Source organism: Gadus chalcogrammus, chromosome 19, assembly GCF_026213295.1.
Source record: "Gadus chalcogrammus isolate NIFS_2021 chromosome 19, NIFS_Gcha_1.0, whole genome shotgun sequence".
Classification (NCBI taxonomy): Eukaryota; Metazoa; Chordata; class Actinopteri; order Gadiformes; family Gadidae; genus Gadus; species Gadus chalcogrammus.
Window position 1 is genome coordinate 7,354,202 of NC_079430.1, and position 22,608 is coordinate 7,376,809.

Genomic DNA, 22,608 nt, shown 5'->3' on the forward strand with positions numbered 1-22,608 from the left:
AAGCCCTAAAATCGTATCTACAGCACCTTTAACAGGACTATGAAACATCGTCTGATAACTATTTTTTTACGTGTGTGTGTGTGTGCATGTGTGTGCGTGCGTGCATATGTCTGTGTGCATGCGTGTGTGTGTGTGTGCGTGCTCGTCTACCTGGTCCAGAGGTCGGAGGCTGGGGTGGTCCCTGTCCTTTAGCTGTGGAGGAATCAAAATAAAATCAGACACTACTAACAATTTAATTCAGAAAGAGAGGATTTGTAGATTTGATTTGTTGTCTTGTAACCGAAAGGTTGCGAGTTCGATCCCCAGCTCCTCCTAGCTGAGTGTTGATGTGTCCCTGAGCAAGACACTTAACCCTAACTGCTCCTGACGAGCTGGCTGTCGCCTTGCATGGGTTACTCTGCCATCGGTGTGTCAATGTGTGTATTAACCGATGTAAGTCGTTTTGGATAAAAGCGTCTGCTAAATGCCCTAATTGTAATTTAGATGAAAAGCGGGAGTTCACCGCACGTTTTTTGCAGACAAACTCCTTGGCGGAGGAGCAGAAGTCATCGCTGAGTGTTCCCGGCTCGGGGTGGTTCATCCCTCGGACCTGGACACAGTCCTCGTTGTTCTGCCAGTTGTCTGGTTGGTCCGGCCCCCACAAAAGGAAATCCTGACACACGCAAAGGATCACTGTACCATCGATGTGTTTTGAAATGAAGCACAGTTCAAGAGGCTTAAAAAGATATGCTAACATATACAAACACGTAGACGTGGAGGGCTACAGGACCCTTTTCTAACACGTTTGCAGAACGACCATGAATTGAAACATTTGTAGAGCTTTAAAAGAGTTGTATATTGTTGATGACTTACAGCCGGTGTACCATCTGAGTACACAAAGAGGTTCTCCACGTTGATGTCGTTCAGGCCCAGCCAGGCCTCTCCTGGCAGGTGGGCTGCACACAGGAAAGACTGGATTTAGTCGTTATAAGTTGACTTATGGGTCAGTTTAGCTCAGGAGGTAGAGCAGTTGTCTTGTAACCGAAAGGTTGCTAGTTCGATCCCTAGCTGAGCGTTGATGTGTCCCTGAGCAAGACACTTAACCCTAACTTCTCCTGACGAGCTGACATGATTGACTGGCGTTGGTGTGTCAATGTGTGTATTAACCAATGTAAGCGTCTGCTAAATGCCGTAAATGTAAATTACTTACTCATTTATCTAAAACATGCAATGATAGATTCCTTCAATGTCCATTAGGTGTATAGTCGTGTCGTTGAGTCGTTGTGTAGTCATGTTTTCTGCACGATAACAACACAAATAATGTACAGTGGGCTGAGTTTGAGGCAACAAACGACATACTTCTACTCCAGTAAGTAATATTGACAAGTTCTTAAAGGAAAAGAAAATCCTAAAACCGATGTAAAGTGAATGGCCAACATAGTAGTGCTATTGACTGAGCCTGGTTCAAACTAAACATGTTTTAAACGTAGGATATGATGTCGATATGTCCTCTGGGTGCCCTCTATGGTCTGCTGGTTCTCCCCTAAAGGCTCTGGAAGCGTCTCCTGACCTGTGAGGAAGCTGAGCTCCGCCTGGTCGTGGAGGCTGGCCAGGTGTCCTGACTGACTGGCGCAGTAGGACTCCGCCTCCTGCCAGTGGAAGGTGTGCTCCGTGTCAAAGTGGTAGCAGAAGTCTTTGTACAGCAGGTAGCCAGGGTCGCAGCTGAAACCTGGAAGGAGGGGGGGGGAGAAGGTCAGAAAGCTTTTTCGACTAGTTCTATCTTTCATAATCATCGTCAACAACACCATTATCTGCAACATTATCGTCATTCATCATTATCATCGTCATTATCCTCATCAACATCATAATCATCTTCATTATCATCCTCATTCACAAACATCATCATCTTCATCATTATCATCACTTCATCACTTATTGATTCCCATCTTCATCATCGTCAACCTAATCTTCATCAATGGTATCCTCATCAACATCATCATCATCACCATCTTGATTAACATTCACATCAACAACATAACTCCCATCAATAATGTAAAAAACAGCACAACATTCTCATCAATGACCCAGTAAACAAACACATGAATGGGGTGACCTGGTGGCTGCGTGGGCTTCACGTTCTGCCCCCCGGTCATCTCACACATGTAGGCCAGGCTCTTGAAGCAGGTGGTGGTCTCCCACATCCCTGCGTAGTTCCCTGGTGAGGAGAGCCACAGCAACAGCCCAGTGAACAAACCAACCTCCATACCGACGCCCCCTCCTCTCACCTCCAGGGCCACAGCATGCGTTCCTACCTGTGAAGATCTGCCCACAGTCCCAGACTTTGTCCGTGTTCCGGGGCGAACCGGGCCCCCAGTTGGCGAGGGTGAGGGGGCTACGGTCCACCCAGGCCCAGGTTCCGTCCGACTCCTTGTCTGGTACCACACAAAGCACAACGGGAACATGAGCACAGGAAGAGACTCAACAGAACGGTTCAGGAGGCCAGCTCTGTGGTGGGACGCCCCATCGACCGGGTGGAGGTGGTGGGAGGAAGGAGAGTGATGGGGAAGCTGTCCTCCCTGATGTGGAATACACCCCTCCTGGGGTATGACCCTCTGACCGCACTGGGCAGCTCCTTCAGGGACAGGCTGCTCAACCCGCGGGGTTTGAGGCCAACACTCATTCACTCTTGTGAAACATCAATGCACACTAAACAGATATCAATATATGAGTTCCCTATGTTTAATAATGTCAATAATGAGACATTACCAACCTGTTTGCTTATTTATCGTATCTTCTTTTCATTCTAGCTCACTTTTTTTAACACTGCAATTTTAACCGCTGTGGGCTTGGTAAAGGATGATCTTCTAATGTTATGGTATGAACCATCCTTATTGATTATAATTTCAATGTGCAATTAGTGGTTGTTCCATCTAAAGTATTGTATCCAGTACCTGATAGGCCGATCCAGAGGTCAGGAATATCTATGTGATGAAGGTCAGGGAGGAAGCCATTGATGAAGTACTGCTCCTCCTGGCTGCACACATTGGGTCATACACAACACACAGACTATAGTGAGATCAGGGTGTCACTTGGATTTACACAAGAAAGACAAATTACTCTTTATTAAGGGATTGATTGATTGATGAATTGAATGGATGAATTTATTGCAAATAAAATAAAAAGACATTCAATACATTAACATTAACTTGTAATCAAGTTAATGTTAATGTATTGAATGTGTGTGTCACACACACACACATTGAGTGTGTGTGTGTGTGTGTGAATGTAATCAATTCAATTCAATGTTATCAAATGTTTTAACATGAATTCAATTCAAATAAAAGAAATCAAACCAATCGTGTAAATTCAGTGTATTAATTGAGTCACACACTGGATGCAGCGTCTAACACCGTTCTACGAAATCAAACCCATCATTCCCAACCCGCTGGCGGCTCTGTGATATACGTTTCAGCACTGCTCAAAACCTCAAATCCACTCCCCCCCGTTATACTAATCACAGAACAACACCTAAAGTCTTAGCCCCCCCTGTTACCTGTTGATGATGACCAGGTGTGCTGACAGGTCCGTGCACCTGGTCTGGGCCTCGTGCCAGGTGGTCAACAGGGCGGTGTTACTGACCAGCCAGTAACAACTTCCTGCAAAGCTCTGCCAGCCAGCCGGGCAGATGGCTGGAGGGACCGGGGCACAGAACCACAGGGTGAATACCTCTTTATCTCTTTGGGGGGACATTGAACCTTTATGGGTTTGGGACCCAGAACCCGGAAGGGTTCTGGGTCCCAAACCCATAAAGGTTCTGGGACTCGTATTCCGAAACGCTTATTCGGAAACACGAACGACACACAAAAAAGCCGACTTACTGTTGAGAGCTCTCTTGCACATGTACGGCCGTTCATATCGGCACACATGGGCTCTCCACTCTCCAAACCTAGAGCCCTTAATCAGCGCGGCGCACGTGCCGGCCTGCGGGTCACTGATGACGGAGGGAGAGATCCATTCAATACAATACTACGTCTCACGATTATTGTCCCATGCACATGAATACAATAACAAGCATCGTTGGTCATGTGGGGTGATTGCAAAAACAATATGCTCCCTGTGTTACACCGCGGAAGATCATTTTAATTTCGGCTGATTGAGTTGTTCACACAGCATTGCTAAAGATGAAAGTAACTAACATCTGACTGTTGTTGGTAGCTGCGGAATATATTTACGAAGGATGTGGTGATGCAGGTGAAGCAGCGGTTGCCAACCAACCACCACCGAAGTGGTGAGCAATGACCCCCCCCCCCTCCCTGTCATGGTGTACCCCTGGTTTAAGGCCCAATCCCATTTCTACCCCTTACCCCTTCCCCTTACCCCTTCAAAACAAGGGGAAGGGGTAAGGGGTAGAAATGGGATTGGGCTTAAAGTAAGTCAGTTAAAGGGGTCCCCATGCCATTGTGTGTGGGGCCCTCACATGGGGGAGGGCTGTTCCGGGGCCCAGTTTGTCCAGGTGGACGTGGAAGCATCCGACCAGGAAAATGCAACGTTGCCCACTTCAACTTGACAGGAGAGTTTGTTGCATTTCTGGAACAACAAAACACACATGTTCATATCTCTGGACACAACAATTTGGGCGTGACCAATATTGAAAACGGCATCACTTTTTAATAAGGGCATATAAGCTTAACCATAATTATTTTGTAATGTATGGTAATTGTAAAGGATAGATGGACTGCATTTATATAGCGCTTTCATAACAAGTGGCCACTCGATATAAGTGCCTTACAATATTGCCTAACGTGCACCCATTCACAACCATGCAAGGCGACAGCTCATGGGGTGCAGTCAGGGTTGGGTGTCTTGCTCAAGGATGATGTTAACCATGGCGAGGCAAGACGTGCAGCTCAATACAGCCAGGCTAGTAAGATCTCAGCACTACTTCAAGTTAAGAAGCCAATAAATCAGTATTAAGCCTTAACTAACAGTTAACTTATGATCTAGTTATCATTTACTAATGGTGGTTTACAAATGCTGTTCATGTGAACTAATGAAATGTTGGTTTTAAAGTCATTTTGTTTCAAGCGTGATACATTTTCATTAATTACAATTCATTAATCAATCATAATTCATTTAAGTACAATCCAAAAAATGACATGAACCAATGTGTGATTCATCAAGTAGATCTGCTCATGCTCCTCACCAGTGTAGAGAAGCCGAGCCAGAGATCCATGGGGGAGAGGCCCAGAATCCCCGAGACAAACTCCTCTTCCTGGGTGGAGCTGAGGGACAACAGGTCGCCCCCCTCCTTCAGGCAGTCGTGGCGCGCTGCCAGCCAGCTCTTGGTGGTCTCTGACTTGAGCTTGTAGCAGTAGGACCCGAAGTCAGTCCAACCGTTGGCCACGTCGCACTGGACGGGAGGGTTGGCTGAGAGGGGGGAAGTGGACCAAACATTTAGCCGTAGAAGAATTTTACATGAGCACTTTAACCAAGCCTATTGAATGAACAAGTGAAAGAGCGAGAATTAAAGTTTACATTTAGGGAATTAAGCAGACACTTATCCGAAGTGACTTACAATAAGCACATTTGTCAAAAGAAAGAGAAACAACAATATATAGCTGTCTGTACAGTAATGATGTTCATAGTAACAAGTACCAAGCACTTGGTAAACTCATTCCCCGTATACAACAGATAGCTAGGATATGATGCTAGATGGTACTAAGTACTATTTTTTAAGTGCCAGGACGTACAACATACAATAAGTGTGTACAGCAAGTGCCAGAGTGCGTACATAAAGTGCCAGATCGAGCAAGCGAGTGAGTGAAAGAGTAGATTGATGATGTTTTTCTTTTTACATTTGATTTGATGTATTTAGAAAACAAAGGTAAGTGATTGTATGATATAAGCGTTGCAAAGTCCCAGAAGATAATAGCAACAGTGTCCTTAATTTCAATGTGGTCCTCGATGTTACAATATAGCAGACAGAAATAATAAGAACATGTATTATAACACAGAAAATACCTTAACAACAGTGCAGTGAAAGATACGATTTCTCAAAGAATAGAAGTGATTACCTTCTAAAATATAAAGTTTACCTCTGTCGTCGAAAAATTTCGACCTGCCTATCACAGATAGTGATGTGACAGACTGAATAAAAGACTGATATGGCGATGAAGTGAATAATTTAATCTATGAATTAATGTATTTTAGAACAGGAATACTTCAATGTCCGCACAGAAAACCGAGGAATGAACCAAGGAGCCGGTGTCTTGGATGTGGGACTCACGGTTTGTGACCTTGCAGATGTATTGCAGAGCAGTGTCGCATCGTTCGTCGGTCCACAGACCCTGACTGGCCCCTAACACCTGGCCGCAGTCCTGCCCGGGTTCCTTGCCCCAGTTGTCAGGCTGGCCCGGGACCCAGTATCTGGAGAGGGGAGGGGAGGGGGAGAGGGGGGAGGAGAGGGGGGAGGAGAGGGGAGAAGAGGAGTGGGGGAGGAGAGGGGGGAGGAGAGGGGAGAAGAGGAGTGGGGGGAGGAGAGAGGAAGGGGGAGAGAGTAGAGGGGGGAGAGGATAAGAGAGAGGCGGGAGAGGAGAGGGAGGAGGGGGGGAGAGGGAAGAAGAGGGGAGAGAGGGGGGAGAGGACAGGGAGGAGGGGAGGAGAGGACAGGACAGGGGGGAGAGGAGAGAAGGAGAGAGGAGAACAAGGAGAGGACAGAAGAGGAGACGACAGGGGAGGAGAGGGAAAGGGGTAATGAGCTCCATGCACATGTTCTTCAGCTGTCCCTCCCCCTCAGCCCGGACGGTGTCAGGTAAAGATCACAGCTCAACATACACCAGGCTCTCTATGAAGGGGCTCCCGTCCGTCCAATCCCACTGGCCCTCCATCACGCGGTCGTTGAGGCCGATCCAGTAGCTATTGCCGTCCAGCTGGGATCTCACCCATTGCTAGAATAAGGTCAAGCAGCATCCCATATTATTTGTGTACCTTGCAATTTCAATCCTCTCCTTGAGACTAATGCCTTTTGTAACAAAGCCCCTGACAATTAAACATACTTTTAAACGTGCAATATATCATTCATCATTGTTATTTATTCGGTACGTAAATCCTTTTTTAATACAATTATATTTCAAATTATTTTCTGAGCAGAATAAAAAATAATCGAATTTGCGTGTGTGTGCGTGCGTGCGTGCGTGCGTGTGTGTGTGTGTGTGTGTGTGTGTGTGTGTGTGTGTGTGTGTGTGTGTGTGTGTGTGTGTGTGTGTGTGTGTGCGTGCGTGCGTGCGTGCGTGCGTGCGTACCCTCTCCTGATAGGTCTGGATGCTCATCAGATCTCCGCCCAGAGTCAAGCAGGACGCGTGGGCTTCGTTCCATGACCTGGGCTCCACAGAGAAGTAGTAACACCTCCCTTGGTAGGGCCTCCAGCCCGGCTCACACTGGCTGTAGACTGACACACCACCACCCGTGAACATTACACCACCATACACCAGTACATTGTATTTGTGTATGATCTTATTAAAACTGCCTGTTTACTTTTTGAACTCATCAAAAAATAATGTTTTGTTGCAGTTCGATTTTTACTCTTCTTTGCTTGTTTACATTTTAATTTAGCTTTTTTATCATGTAATTCGTAACACGTTGTAATTACTGCTTTTCTTCGGTGAGCCCTTCGTAAAATTGGTTTTAAAAGGTTCTATGTAGTATTGCTTATTTTATCCAGTGCCATTCGTGCGGCCGAGGTCAACACTTTTGTTCTAATCGACTCTCAGTCGAGGACTGTAAAACAGTATAGATGCTTGTGTGCACCTTTAAGGTTGGTCGTTTAACAATGAAGTTGTCATTCATTAAATCTATATATTCATCATAAACATGCAGCATTATGGTTCTTAAAATCCAAAACGTCCACACCTTTAAGATGAGGAACCTTTAGCGGTAATGTTTGACTTTAACAACGTGACAGGAAGATCACATGTTTTGGGCATTTTTAATGACTTTACAGGAGTCAAAGATCAGCAGGAGAGATTCTTTACTATTCCTTAATTCCAATCTCAATCATAACAATTCATTATTCCATGCGAATAAACTCAGCAGAAAAGCTAGAAATCGATATTTACCATAAAAAATTTGTAGAGAAAAAACATGATGGAATAGATACAATAAATGGTTAAACTTTTCCCCTAAATTACATGCCAATAACCTTTCTGTCCATTTCAACTTTTGAGTTGAGTTCTGAACAGTTTTCCTTTTTACACTCCTAATAATAACTTTTGTTAATCTTGTTATAATCTCTAGTAGATAAATATCTAAAGTTGTATCTAATCTAGATGCTTTTTAGCTTTAGTCCCTGTAGTTAATGCAATATAGATATCTGTTGTAAAAGTATGAAACATTTTTGGGCAAATAACACTTGTCAACAAACTCAGTAGATCGTTCTTTAAAAAAACAATGTATTTAACACCAACTGATTATATAAATGCATATCTCAAATTATACAGAAACAGATTACACTTGTGCACAACATTATGAATGCACACATAAAACAAATCTAAAAATCCCTTTAAAACACTTGCACATACATTAGTTTTGTCCAACTGTACCTGAGCCTGTGTGCTGTCTGTTTGGGGCAGGTACTATCTACGAGATCATATCAAATTAAAACATTTCAAAATAAAAGTCTTACCACAAGCAAGCAAGGCATAAAGGGAGAGGATTCTCAGCAGCATTCTTCAGGTTCACCCAACAAGGCGATGCGTTCTTGTCGGTTGGGCTCTTACAGCCTATCCCCACACATCCCACAAGATGCGTCTTTTTGGAAGTGTTCACGAACAGTCACTTGGCCTGGTGTACTACAAGCTGCTAATTGACCAGCGTTATGAGTATCCAGTCCTTTCGAAACTGGTTTTCTAACCTCCCTCTTTCCCAGAGTCCAAAGACTGACTGCTGTAAATACAGGAGAGGCCACCTGACTGCTGACTGAAGGACTGGATCCATCCTTTAAGGGATGCTAGGAGTGTCAGAAGATACAACAATTTTATGACCATAACATTGGTAAATGATGTCCATTACAAGGTCAAAGAAAAGCTGCAAAACAAGGTATAGACAAAATTACAAATGGCGTTATACAATTTGATTTGAATTTGAAACTGAAACTGAATATCAAACGGAACTTGATTTGAAGTGCATTCAAATACTTGCTTGGCTCCACATATACATAACATTACTCTGAAAGGAGTAATGTTTGCTATATAGAGAAACTTATTACTAATACAAAAATATATATATTCTTATCTTGGCAAATACAATTTTCATTATCAAAAGTAAACTTCAGACAATCAAAACTCAAAGTCCAGAAAAAGATGTCTAATAACATAAATAAATGCTACGGTGAAGTGGTACTTTAACATAATGACACAAGAGGAAAGATTAGAAAGGGTAATCACATGTATCTGAAATCTATTACTATGGTCTGAATTCAGCATTTTAAATGGCCATCTACATTGAACATAAACAGTTTATTTATTTTCCTCCTCCGCGCCCATTAGCTCCTGAAAAACCGTTCAAGGGCTCAAACAGTTGTGTTTAGAGTTGCAAGTAAAAAATGAACTCCAAAGGGAGAAAAGACTTCTCTTATTCAATGCTTAAATTTATTAGAACCAATGACATCAAATAGGTTAACGTAATAAGACTCAAGCAATCCAAAAGGAGGAATGGGAATAACAAATGGGTAGAACAGCAATCCTTTTACACTTATTTTAAACAAATTGGCAAGTAGATACACCATGCTACCACCATCAAAAAATACCTCATAATGTCAGCATAACTCAAAATAACCCCATTCAGTCAGGCTGTATCAAAAACGGATCATCCAAAATGCCTGAAACATAATCCAAAAGTCTTCCAACAAATAGTAAAAAAAAAAGAAGGAAATACGAAATCAATTGAAAAACAATTTAATCAAATCCCACAAAAGAACAAACTTGCCATGTACTATAGATCAGTGCCTAGCTACGGCTAACCCATCAAATCAAACGCCACAAAAGATACACCCCATTCATCCTACAAAAAACATATATATTTATATATATATACGTGTGTCTATATATATATATAATATATATTAAAATATACTTGTATCTTTAGGCAGAGAGACACCTCAATTCTTTTTTTTGAATGTCATCACTTACATGACTAAAGGGTTACGAACAGACCTGCTATCGTCAAGCTACCTGACACAGAAAACAAATCAAGGTTTAGGATTCCCTGACAACTCGGATTGACCTCTGCAGATTGTTTTATTGAGCCCAGCAGCTAGCAACGCACCCCGGGGACGGTTGTTGCCAGGACAAGCAGCGGCCCTTGTGATGTGGGCGGCCCTGTCGAAAAGAGCACAAAGAACGAGATCCACCCCCCCCTGATCCAAAATGGCCGACCGTCCCTCGTTTTGCAAGATATTTCGAATACGTAAACAACTGCACAAAGTACAAAATTAACTGAAATCGGTTGTTCCTGCGTGTTGGTGACGTTCTCGCCAGCATGAGCCTCCCGTCGATGATCCGAGCGGGAGGGTTATAAGTGCAATCTCTAGAAAGGGGTCAAACGAAAGGTTAAAGAGATAGTTTTGTACTCTTCTGACAGGCTTATAGTTGGTCCAGGAAGCAACGCTTAATGTCTGTGAACGTTTTCCCTTATTAAAATAACAAAACAACACTTACTGGCAAGAGGTCAAACCAAGGAAGCAGAAGGACAAGGTAACACAATAAACACATCACTGAACGGGGGGGGGGGTCGCGAGCGGGCGGGGAAAGACCCAGGAGGGGAAGTCCTTCTCAAAAGAGGAAGGCTTCAGACATGGCTTCAGATTGATAACGCATTCATAAAACACAATATAGACAGCGCAGATCCCTAAAAATACGCTGCAAAGGAATCCTCCTCAGGACTCAAGTCTTCGCCGTCTGCGAGAGCGAAAGAAATGTCATAAGTTTGTGTGCAAAGTGTTTTTTTCTGTGAGGAAACCCTAAGATAAACCCAAACAAAAGGGATTGCGATGCGGACATTGACTCGGAGTCAATGGGAGTGTGGGGGTCTGGGTGTGATCGAGTGCTGTGGGGGTCTGGGTGTGATCGAGTGCTGTGGCCATCGGGTTCCATGGGATATGGAGTTTTACCCGGCCCGCTATCACATGCAGTTGACCACGTTGCTGGAGCCCAGGCCCACGTCTCTGATCTGGCTGATGTGGGAGAGGCAGACGGCCACGCCAGCCCCCGCACGGCAGTGGGACACCGAGCCCACCAGCTCCCACCTGCAGGGGGGGGGGGAGGGAGTGATGAGGAGGAGGGGGACGTAGTGTGAATAACGAGGAGGAAGAGGAGGAGATGGGAAAGATCTATTGGATAACTTTCTGAGCACAATGGATTGGACACAGCTGAAGAGTTAGATTGCGTTCTTCCTAAAACACATTACAATATTTTTAAACTCTGCGTTTTAAATGTGATAATAAGAAATTTGCAAACACTTTCTCGTCGTCCATTTGAGCATCACTGTTCAATTATCAATCTGGTTCAACAGTTTGAAAGTCTGAGAGTATCTAAGGAATCAACTATAAGATGAGAGAGCAACAAATGAGCAAACATTTACCCAAGAAAACCACATCCAAGGGATGGCTGGGATAAAACAATTGACACAGCGCAGGTCACAGAGTAACGCAAAGAAATGAATAGAAACGTGGCCCTAACCCAAGACGCTGAACCATCCCCCGGTCCACTCACCGGTTCATGCGCGGCTCGAACGCCTCCACCGTGTTCAGGTAGATGTTGCCGTTGTGCCCGCCCACGGCGAACACCCGGCCCATCACCGTGGAGACGCCGACCCCGCCCCGCGGCGTGGTCAGCTCCGACACGTACTCCCAGTCGTTGGAGCGCGGGTCAAACCGCTCGACCGAGCTCAGAGGGGAGTTGTCATCGAAGCCGCCTGCCGCCAAGAAATATCGGGGGGAAAAAAAAAGGGTTCAATGCTTTGACAACAATGTGGAGGCTCAGCGGGAACACTGTTGGTCTTAATCAGATGTTTTATAGACGCATCAACGTAGTGAATAGATAACGTCGTAGGCAAGTGGCACTGACTCTTTGATTAATAATAATTACACAAAAGAGATAGCCCCCACCTGTATTCTGTCAGTGCTATAGTATCTAGTGTTTGAATCGTTAGGTGAAAACACTACCTAACTTTGTTTTGTTAAATGACTAGATGTGAATCGACTGGAGCATCAAACAGACTGGCATAGAATGATTATGACCAGATAGGAACTATAATAATCATCATCAGGGCAGAGCACTGAAGGAGTTATTTGTAGGCGTTAGAGGATTTTAAGACTTCCATAACCAATAGCAATACAGCTAAACTAAACTATCACTAAAAAGATTCAAAATGCATAATCATCAAATCCAAGCAGCACCATAAAAAAATAGTGCATTGTCTGTGTTTCACATTTAATCAGTAACTTAAGTGCATTACAAAACATGAAGTTGTCTCTTTGTAGTTGAAAATAAAATGAACCTACAGGGTGATTACAGGGGAAGGTGTGAGGAGGCATGTGACCCAGCTGGGTCAGGGATCAGTGTCCGGTAGAGAGAACTTAAAGACCAATGAAAACACAGATCCCTCCCCATGAACTCACCGACCGCCGACCTCAGACCAACCATCATAAAATCAACAATTCCAACCGTGCAATAAACACACATACACCCACGGATATACACACTGTGTATTGCGTGAGAATACATATTGAAAACTGTTTCACCATGCAGTTTGTAATGTGAACCCCCTTCACAAAAACGTGTGTGTAAATATTGTTAACGAATTACCTCTGCTCAAAGCAGGTTTCTGGATGGAGTGAGATGTCTTAGAAATGCCATAACCGTTTGTCAGTTGTTACTGATTAAAATGCTCTGTGTAATATCTGCTCCGACTGCAAGCCTGCCTCTATGTCAGCCAACTCTGATACCAGACTGATCCCGCCTCATGTCTGACCCATCAGGGCATCCTTTCCTCTTATTGGTTCAGGGAATCCATCTTGCCTGTCAATCACACGTGAAACACAACAGCTCTCAATGGTGGAGAAACACACCTTTTCAGATTGTTTACTTTCAAAATCTCACCATTTTCCATTGTCTCCCTTCAAAACTCACAATCGTCGACACCCTTAACACTATGCATCATAAAGACATTTCAGCCAATGGGAACCAACAGGAAGTAGGAGGTGCACGGGGGGGCGGGGGGGGTCTCTCACCGACGACATACAGACACCCGTTGAGCTTGCTGACGCCGTTGCCGGCCCTCCGCTGGCCCATCTCCGTCACCTCCGTCCACTTGTTGAGGTGGGGGTCGAAGCGCTCCACGCTGGACAGGGACGCCACCCCGTCGTTGCCCCCTACTGCGTACATGTGGCTCTGCCGATCACACGCGCGGGGTAGAGTTCAAGGGGGTTGTTGATTGGTGAATAGGAAACATGAGGACCCATCAGTGGTGCCCCTGGGTTTGGGGGCTATGAAACGCTGGCTCGGTCACACGGGGGGGTCGAAGGATTGAAGTGTGGGTGTTTGACGGTCAAGAGAGTGAATTTGACCGTATTTATTGTATCAGAAATTGTGTAATGCAATATTTTCATTGTGTTGATGTATGATAGGTTTTGAGATGCAGTTCTGCTGTCTTGACCATGTCTCTCTTGATAAAGAGTAGTTAGATCTCAAGAGACGCAAAGAATGTAAGGTAAAATGTAAAACAATGCATCATAGAACAAAGGATGCCTGCTTAGTGGAAAGTAATGTAAGGTACCATCCTACAGAGGGCGCTATAGTCTATTAGCCTGTAGTCATGTCGCATCAACTATGTTCTGCTGGCCATGTTCATTTACAAATAAAACATTGGTAGACCTGCAGAGCCTGAGCCTCAAGGTCCAACCCAAGCATGAAGCCACACAAAAAACAACGCAGTATTTACAGAATCCCAGTATTTACAGTATCGCAAACCATATCCGATCGGCACTCCTTATATCTATTCTATAGTATCGTTACGGTGAGGCCCAGGGCCGATTCCCGGTCCCTCCTGCCCAGCCTTACCCCCAGGGCCACGGAGCCGACCCCGCCGCGGGGCGTGTTCATGGGGGCCACGGCGCTCCAGCGGTCGCTCTCGATGTCGTAGCGCTCCACGTCGTTGAAGCACGAGTTGTCGTCCAGGCCTCCGATGGCGTAGATCGGACCGCCCAGCGCCGCAAGCGCGATGCCCCGCCTACAACGCAGGGACACACGCGTGTCATTAGGCCGGAGGAACCCGGCAGATGTACATATCGATGACGGGTCCATTTACATATAAGAGTTGTAATCAATCAATGTCGAGGTTTAATGAAGTTTCAATAGTAAGTAACCATTATTATTATAGTAGTAATTATAATTATTACCATTATTAATACACAGATGATCCAGTGAAGTTTGGATGGTATGCAATATAAACGTGTCTTTCTGTGAATTCTAATATAAGGCTAATATTTCATCACCTCAAAAATAATGCCTAAAAACAGCTTTATTGCTAAAAATAAGTGAATTAAAGCGAACATTGTGCTTCAAACCATGCCATGTGCATCCACAACAAACCCATCTCCACCCAGGGTAAAAGGCTGAGGTAGGAACATGAGGAAAGGCCTCTGGTGTCAGCATACCTCTTGGTGTTCATGGAGGCCATCATCATCCACTTGTTGGTGAGGGGGTCAAACATCTCCATGTTGCCCAGGTGCTCACTGCCGTCGTGACCTCCCACGGCATACACCTTCCCTGGGGGAGCACAGTGTTACTAGGCAGTCCCACACCAAACCCTCCATGCACCTGACAGGGCTGTCTCTTTACACACGCTGCTGGAAGAAGTAGGAGGAGGACGATTTTGCTAAGCGGCCTGCAGATAAGACTGCGGTAAAAGAGTTGGACCCACTAGCTCTTTTTTAACTGGGAGTCAAATACACCAATCACTAGGGATGCACCATTATGTAACAATAGTGAATTGTGATTATCTTTGACCAAGATTGTGATTGCGATTATTCATTATGATGAACAGATAATCTATTCTCTAAATATTATTGGGGGAGTCATACTGTGTATGAAAAACAATAAAGTTGTAGCAATTGCTGAGTTGGCAGTGGCACGGTTTGGAACTTAAATTACAAACGTGTATACCAAATTAGATGTATTCATGTTTTTTATACACCTTCTTTTGTAATAAATTTCAAACTTTCACGATTAGTTAATTCAAGAGTTTAAAATAACTATTTTGATTTATACGCAATAAATTGTGCAGCCCTGTTGTATCGATCTAATTCACGCTTTGTGTACATAATTGCGGTGGCCGATAACTACTTGAAGTGGTACGACTCTGCTCCAATGCTCGCTTAGTGGACGACCTCCTGAACAAGGAGGTCGTCCACAAAGAACCAGGGCACCCCAGGGGGGCTCACCTCCGACAGAGATGACTCCAACATGGCGTCTTCGGCTGTTCATCTCGGGCCCGAAGAACCAGCTGTTCTTGGTGATGGAGTAGCACTCGATGCTGCGGAACGGGTCTCCAGAGCCGCCGCGGCCGCCCACGCAGAACAGGACGCCTGGGGAGGGGGGAGGCAGACAGAGTGGGTGAGGCCAGCCTGGGGGTTCGCCTGTCTGACACATGAAACGTTTCAGCACACGATGGAAACAGCCTCTCTCCAGTAGGTTCATTGATGCCACAAAATCGAGTTCAGCCACAGCTTAAAATATTGGGAAAATATCTAGCTTGCTTATATATCTTCGATTTTATACCGATTATCAATCATTAGCAACGTACTCGAAAGTGAGGCATGAAGCGTAGCCTGACAATTATCGATTAATAATCACCACAAATGTATTAATTGGCAATCTTCCAAATCTGAACATAACATAGTTGCTTGTTTTAGATTATAGAAACTAAACTGGACTCTTTTCTACGGCTTTGTCCACCACGATCGGGCTGCGAACAGCAGCCCACGGTCCTCCTGACGGGGCCCACCTGCCGTGTGTTTCCTGGGCGTGGTGCGGACCGAGTACTCAAAGTCGGGCACCACCTTGTTGCTGAGGTGGAGGTGGTAGTTCCTGGCCTCGTCCAGCAGGTCCCGGCAGCTCAGGTTCCCTTTGATCATCTCCTCCTTGGCCACCGTCCCCGTCAGGAAGTCCACGGGGAGCAGCGGCAGGCGCACCTGGGGGTCGGCCCAGCAGACACACCCCGTTAACATTGGGTCTGGAACTAAACGTTGTGGAGCTAATAATGCACTATAAAAGACCAATAAAACAATGTAGGAGGATACCCGACGTATCACTGTTAACTGGGATCAAACCTCTCTTGTTCATACTCGCATAACACACACAAGTATAAAACACACACACACACACACACACACACACACACGTGTGCATTCAATCAGGCTCCAACACACACAAACCTCTCTAGACCAGCAACAGTACCACAATTACACACACACACACCACAATGAACACACCCCATCGTTCCCCACAACACACAAACCCCCCCAAATCAGAACCATAGACCAAACACACCCCGCAATCTACACACAAAACTGCACTCCAACCACATCACCAAAACACACAAACTCTTACCCCTCTCCACCACACAGACCCCCACCACCCCTAGACCACCAACACTAACACACACAGATCAACTGCCAGCCCACAACATCACCAAAACACATGCAAACACAAACACCACCTGCACACACACACACATAGACACCAGCCCTAGACCACCAACCCGCACACCTCAATCAGCTGCCACCCAATCCGCACCACCAAAACCCCCCTCCAACACACACACACACACACACACACACACACACACACACACACACACACACACACACACACACACACACACACACACACACACACACACACACACACACACACACACACACACACACCTCAATCAGCTGCCACCCAATCCGCACCACCAAAACCCCCCTCCAACACACACACCCCCACCTGAGACAGGATCTGGTCCAGCCAGGCCTCGTGGTGCTGGGGGTTGGCGGCCAGCCACTTGACGGCGGCGCTGTACACCTGCGCCTCGGCGTGGATGTTGAGCTCGCCCGACGACAGCAGCGTGCGCAGGTGCTGCGGCGACACGCACGGGAAGTCCTCGCACTCCACCACGGCGCAGAAGTGCTCGCAGGCGTAGCGGTCCGCCATGTCCATCAGGTCCACGCGGTTGTGGCTCTCGGCGAAGGTGCGCACCGCCAGGCAGTTGCTGGGGTGGAAGTGGGCCTTCATGTACTCACAGCAGGCCCGCGCCACCAGCTCCACCTGGTGGGCAGGAGGGGGGAGAGGGTCAAGACTCACTTGTTTCAGAGTTCACCTCGACTTTGCATCCGTCCTCCTTCCTTACCCCCCATCACCCCTTCCTTCTCCTGCCTTACTCTCCTAAAAAGTATGCACTTATTGTATGTTCTACGTCCTGGGACTTAAATGTTTCACTAACCAATCTGTAGCATCTTATCCTAGCTATATTTGTTGCAATGGGTTAACCTGGCAATTGTGCTCAGCGCTGGTTCTATGACCATCCTCAGTGTATCTGCGGCTGTAGATTATCGTCGTTTCTCTTTCTTCTGACAATTGTTCTTAATGGAAGTTGCTTTGGATAACAGAGTCTGCTAAGGGCCCTGAATGTACATGTTAATGGGCGGATGCTCGTCATTAAGGAGGGAGGTAGTGGTTGGAGTGGGCGGGCTGGAGGACGCCTACGGGGTGAGCTCTGGGCTGTGGGGTTGGCAGTACGCTTGGCGGTGGGGCCCACACGGGCAGCTGGGCTTTGGCACGCCACCCGGTGGAAATCAGCCTACCCCATCATAATGGGTCAACGGGGGTATTAGATGGGTCAATGGGGGTATTAGATGGGTCAATGGGGGTATTAGATGGGTCAATGGGGGTATTAAAGGAGTGTATGCATGGCTGGTGTTGGACGGGAATGGCCCACCTGGTTCTCTCTGGGCACATCCAAAGTCCAATTCCTGGCTACGCTTCCACTGCGGACATTTGGGAATTGACCCCGGGACCTTTCTTTCCCTCTGGGAATCGAATTCGACTGTGGAACCGGGGTCACTCCCAGGGACAGGCTTACTGCACTAGCTTGTTGAGCCACCAAGCGGCCACAGAGGTCGATCTTGTAATACATGCCCTTTTCCTATGGATGCTTAAAGCTTTAACAGAGGTAGATGGGATGGCCAGCTTTAAGACACAACGTGCAGTATATTGTGTTGATTGCTGTAGTGTGTGTGGTCATTTTGAATAAAGAGTTCAGCAATGTAACTGCTTCAGGATAAATTATTCACGCTAAGAATCATATTTTTCAGGCTAGAGGTTTCCTAGTAGAATTTAAAGCATTTGTTCTGTGAGAGTCTCATTCATACCCGAGCGAAATTTGTTTCTTAACGATTCGATTATCGAATCGATAGCTTGAGTATCAAAGTCAAATTGATTCAAAAAAGAGGTGAAAATCTCATCGATCTCATACCGAGGTCCACAGCCTCCCCGTTGAGATGTCCCTGATCCACGAGCGGCGTTACCTGGAGGATGCAGGCGGCGTACAGCAGCGGCTGGACGTTGTCCACGGTCAGGATGAGCCGGGACGAGTAGGCAAAGTGCACCAGGTCGTGGATGGCGTCCCCGTCAAAGTCCTTGATCTCGATCAGCTCCTGCTTGGCCTCCGCCATCTCCGACAGGAACATGGCCCTGGGGGGGAGGGGGGGGGGGGGGCACAGCGCAAGGAAAGTAGGTCAGTGCTTCACTCTTCACTCAGGCCCAGAGGGGACGGTCTGCTGCCAGAAGGGCGTGGTGAAGGAAAAGAGGAAAATAAGTCAATGTATTCATTTAAAAAGATGTAGATTTAATCTAATCAAATTAAACACTATAAATGAGAAAGTCAGATGGATTACAGAAATTGCAGATAAACCATTGGTGGGTCGAACTAAAGTTATGATTAATTTGTTACATGGCCTGAACATTTTTCAGCACATCTTAATACATTATATATGCCATGTAGCGGACGCTTTTATAGTATCTGAAAATACCTTGTGTGTACATTATTAACCACATCAAACCGTGGCAGCCGAAGCCCTAACGCCCGCTGTGATAATGAATAAAACAGAAGCAGTCTCTCCCTTGATAAGGTATATGGCCTTGGTTTTGTCCCAGACAGCCTTGGACCAGCCATTTGGTTCGAAACAAATGGAGGATTGTTGGAAATAACACCTTGTTATCAGTGGGAGAGTCACTAGCCTGTCCCAACACGAATAATTGTGAATACAGGGAGACACTAAAGTACACAAACATTCTACAGAGTCTAACAAAAAGGGGAATGGAGGTCCTGGACAAACGGAGGAGCGAACCGACCTGAAGTAGGGGATGACGCAGGCCAGGACCAGCTTGTGGCATGGTATCAGCCTGCTGCCCACCTTCACACAGGGAAGGACAGGGGACGATAGGCAAGACGTAAGCAGTTGTTAGTGCATTATCGAGCTCAGTATTTAGTTAAGCTATGGCAGCACAATAATAACATTGCAGCAACAATTTTTCAATCGCAAGATGATTTGAAGCATGTTTAAAAAAATGAATTGGTAAAAAATAAGCCATAAGAAATCTAAAAATGTACAGATATTCCCATCTTATCAAACCATCAAATATTGGACATGTTGTTCAACATGTCCAATATTTCATGGTTAACCACATAGAGGCATGCTTGAAATCCCCAACAAGTGAAAAATATGATTGGTATATACATCATACTATCTCCTTCGTGATCAATGATTTAGATCTCAACAAACACAGAGAAGATCTGTTAAATAACCAAACCCCCCCCCCAATAGTTGGTCTGATCACCACTCAAAACGAGCCCGACTAGCTCAAATGGACAGTGAACACACGCCTAGGTCCGGTCCCTTTGCAAACCGGATCCCAAAGCCCCCCTCTCGTCACCTTCAGCGTGACGTCACAGAGCTCCCCGACTTCGTAGAAGTGGCGCAGGGAGTTGTGGAAGTCCTTCCAGGCCTCGTGGGCCTCGAACACGAAGGAGCCGTCCGCATCGCACTCCGCCTTCAGGGCCTTGGAGACGGGCCGCTTCTCCTTGGGCTTGGGCTGCTTGGGCTGCTTGGCGTGCTCCGGCACCACGTCGCCCGGCGCCATCGGTCTACAGGAGCATGTACCTGGGATGGGGGGGGGGGGGGGGGGGGGCAGTCAATCCAGTCAATCCTTGTGCTGACATTTGCAGCTGCAATGTCCCGGGCGTGAATGGCAGACCGCACCTCCTTGTGTTTTTTGCCACGGACACTGAACCCCCAGTCAGGCCAGCACACAGGTGCAAAGGAGGACACCCGCGTAGATGCAAAGAGAACACACACACACAGACAAAGCTCTAAAGTAAATAACTCGAAACACAATAAAGTGTTGGGGGTAGTTTACCAGCTTTACAAGTTTGGCCAGTATTGCAGCCGGCACCCACCCACCTCTTTAGTGTCACTTCTCTTTTCACCCTTCAGCGGTCCATGTTAAATAAATAACAGCCAGGTGGATTTTTCGCCCACTGTCTAAAAGCGCTACCGAAGATCCACAGAATACACTACCTTCTCTTTTCCGATACAGTGGTGGTGGGATACGTCTTCTGCAATAGATTGGAGCGTTTCTGAAGAACCACGGCGCAGGCAGCAGATGGCTAATGAGCTCCCCCCCCCCGCCCACCCACATCTAACAGATGAGGATGACGCTGTGCGCTCACTGCCAGCGTTGCCCCTCAATAGACTGAGTGTTCCCACCCCTCATCATTAGTCCACTCAGCTATACTGGGTAACTGACGGATAGCTCTGTGAAACACACGGGTGGAAGTTAGATTTCAAGCGCCTGGAAATAGTATTTCATGATGTACAATTATTTATCTATTTGGACAGAGAAATCATGAAAACACCCAAAATATATATTAAAGGGTAATATTAGAAGTTTAGTGAACGGGGTAGGAACACCCGTGTATCAGTATAGTCAAAAACAGACAGTGAACAATGCTGTCGAACATGATCTTGCTTGCTAATCTGTTTGCTTCTGTGCTGTGTATTATAGACACCTAGACGCTGAAGCTGAGATGAACATGGGAGACACGGCAAACAACGTCATTGTTTATTAATTCAGCCACCAATCTAACAACATCAATGCCTTTTCAACAGACACAAATTGCTGTCCCATGGTTGCATTGGTCAGTTTGTGTTGTGTTTTATCAGAGGTGGTTTATCATCAGAGCAGGCAATAATCAACACAATTACATTAACCTCTGTGATAACATGATACAAGATAAATGGAAGGGTTATAAAAAGCATTGTTATATACACACACTCCAGCCCAAAGTGATACAAGTTAGACAAACCACAAGATACAATATGATACATAATATACAACAATCACAATATTAGATTTAGAAAAATAGTCTGATATTATAGCATATTTAAAGTCTGATACAGTACTATCAAATACCATATCTATCCTGGTCCAATAGCATTGCAAATCACTTATTGCAATATATTCATAATTCTTCCAGGCTTATAATGCCTAGCTTGTCTACGTTATTATATTAGTAATTTCAGTTTAAACCAACCACACCCTTCGAGTTGACGACCAGGCTATTTGAATGAAGGCTGGTGTTATGGTGAACTACATTAGAGCCATCAGTTACATGGCCTGAAAGAACTTAAGGTTCAATCCAGGGCAACACAGGGCATAACCATAGCTTGGAAACTGGATAACGTTTCATAACAAACAATGATTCACTACTGAAAGTAGAAGTCGAGGATAACCTGATGGATTCTCAGCCAGCATTTTAAGTAAACAACACTCAGTCTAAGCAGTTATCTTGGATAGAAATGTCAAATCTATGAGGATGTGTGGATTTTGAAGAACTACTCCATCGTGTGTTACATAGGCCAGTGAATGTAGTGTTTGATGTAGGCTTGGATCTGTCTTAAATGTTGTTTTAAAGACGCTCTCACCCACGTCCAGCCGGCCAGCTAGCAGCAGTAGCGCTGCTAATGCTAGCTAGACTACCATAACTCTTTAGTGCAAATGCCCCAAAATAAATCATTCTGTACATTCAAAACAATCACTTACAACGACAGTCGCCATATCATCACATCATTCAGGGAGTTGCAAAAATAGTTTTTAAATTACCTCATCTGGCAGCCATGAATAAAATGTCACAACTTTAATTTAGATCCATTCGTTTGTGTATCAACGAGACGGCAGCCTTTTATAGACGTGCGGTGTTGTTTGCAATGTCCTCTGGGTATTGTAGTTCCTTCTTGGTATTGCAGTTTTAAAGAGACGTTCTTGGGTATTGACCTGTACATATTTTTCAGACCATGTCGTTGATGCAAAGGCAGTTCCGATGCACAGAATCATAACGTATTTAGACATTAAACGACCGAGAGATTATCCGTAGACAGTTGTTAAAACAACAGGGCATGATGTTGATCTCAGGGGTCAATCTTTGACAAAGTAATCAAAGTGACTCCGCATACAACAGTGACGATCACAG

At 45.6% G+C, this 22,608-nt stretch overlaps 2 protein-coding genes across 3 annotated transcripts in view; both read right to left on the minus strand.

Annotated features, from left to right (window-relative positions):
• Positions 1–7,549, minus strand: part of LOC130372765 (macrophage mannose receptor 1) — a 31,758-nt gene extending 24,209 nt beyond the window's left edge. The window contains exons 1-14 of the mRNA XM_056578923.1: positions 7,281–7,549; positions 6,814–6,926; positions 6,266–6,405; positions 5,183–5,406; positions 4,457–4,566; positions 3,858–3,970; positions 3,533–3,668; positions 2,931–3,013; positions 2,292–2,411; positions 2,093–2,194; positions 1,550–1,708; positions 853–935; positions 508–652; positions 151–192 (exon numbers count right to left, since the gene is read on the minus strand). Of these exons, the coding sequence (XP_056434898.1) occupies positions 151–192; positions 508–652; positions 853–935; positions 1,550–1,708; positions 2,093–2,194; positions 2,292–2,411; positions 2,931–3,013; positions 3,533–3,668; positions 3,858–3,970; positions 4,457–4,566; positions 5,183–5,406; positions 6,266–6,405; positions 6,814–6,926; positions 7,281–7,451 (1,741 nt within the window). The 5' untranslated portion in view covers positions 7,452–7,549. The remainder of the gene's footprint in view (positions 1–150; positions 193–507; positions 653–852; positions 936–1,549; positions 1,709–2,092; positions 2,195–2,291; positions 2,412–2,930; positions 3,014–3,532; positions 3,669–3,857; positions 3,971–4,456; positions 4,567–5,182; positions 5,407–6,265; positions 6,406–6,813; positions 6,927–7,280) is intronic.
• Positions 7,550–7,622: 73 nt separating this feature from the next.
• Positions 7,623–22,348, minus strand: klhl8 (kelch-like family member 8). Of its 2 annotated transcripts, none has more exons than XM_056578927.1 (12): positions 22,242–22,348; positions 20,013–20,239; positions 19,431–19,492; positions 18,605–18,770; positions 17,025–17,345; positions 16,039–16,225; positions 15,476–15,619; positions 14,690–14,801; positions 14,094–14,262; positions 13,265–13,424; positions 11,745–11,946; positions 7,623–11,278 (listed from the first exon to the last, which is right to left on the minus strand). In XM_056578927.1, exons 2-12 carry the CDS (start codon positions 20,217–20,219, stop codon positions 11,155–11,157), a joined length of 1,854 nt encoding a protein of 617 aa, XP_056434902.1. In that variant the 5' UTR covers positions 20,220–20,239; positions 22,242–22,348; the 3' UTR covers positions 7,623–11,154. The 2 variants fall into 2 exon arrangements, with proteins under 2 accessions (XP_056434902.1, XP_056434903.1); XM_056578928.1 differs by lacking the exon at positions 22,242–22,348 and adding an exon at positions 20,657–20,744.
• Between the last annotated feature and the right edge of the window lie 260 nt (positions 22,349–22,608).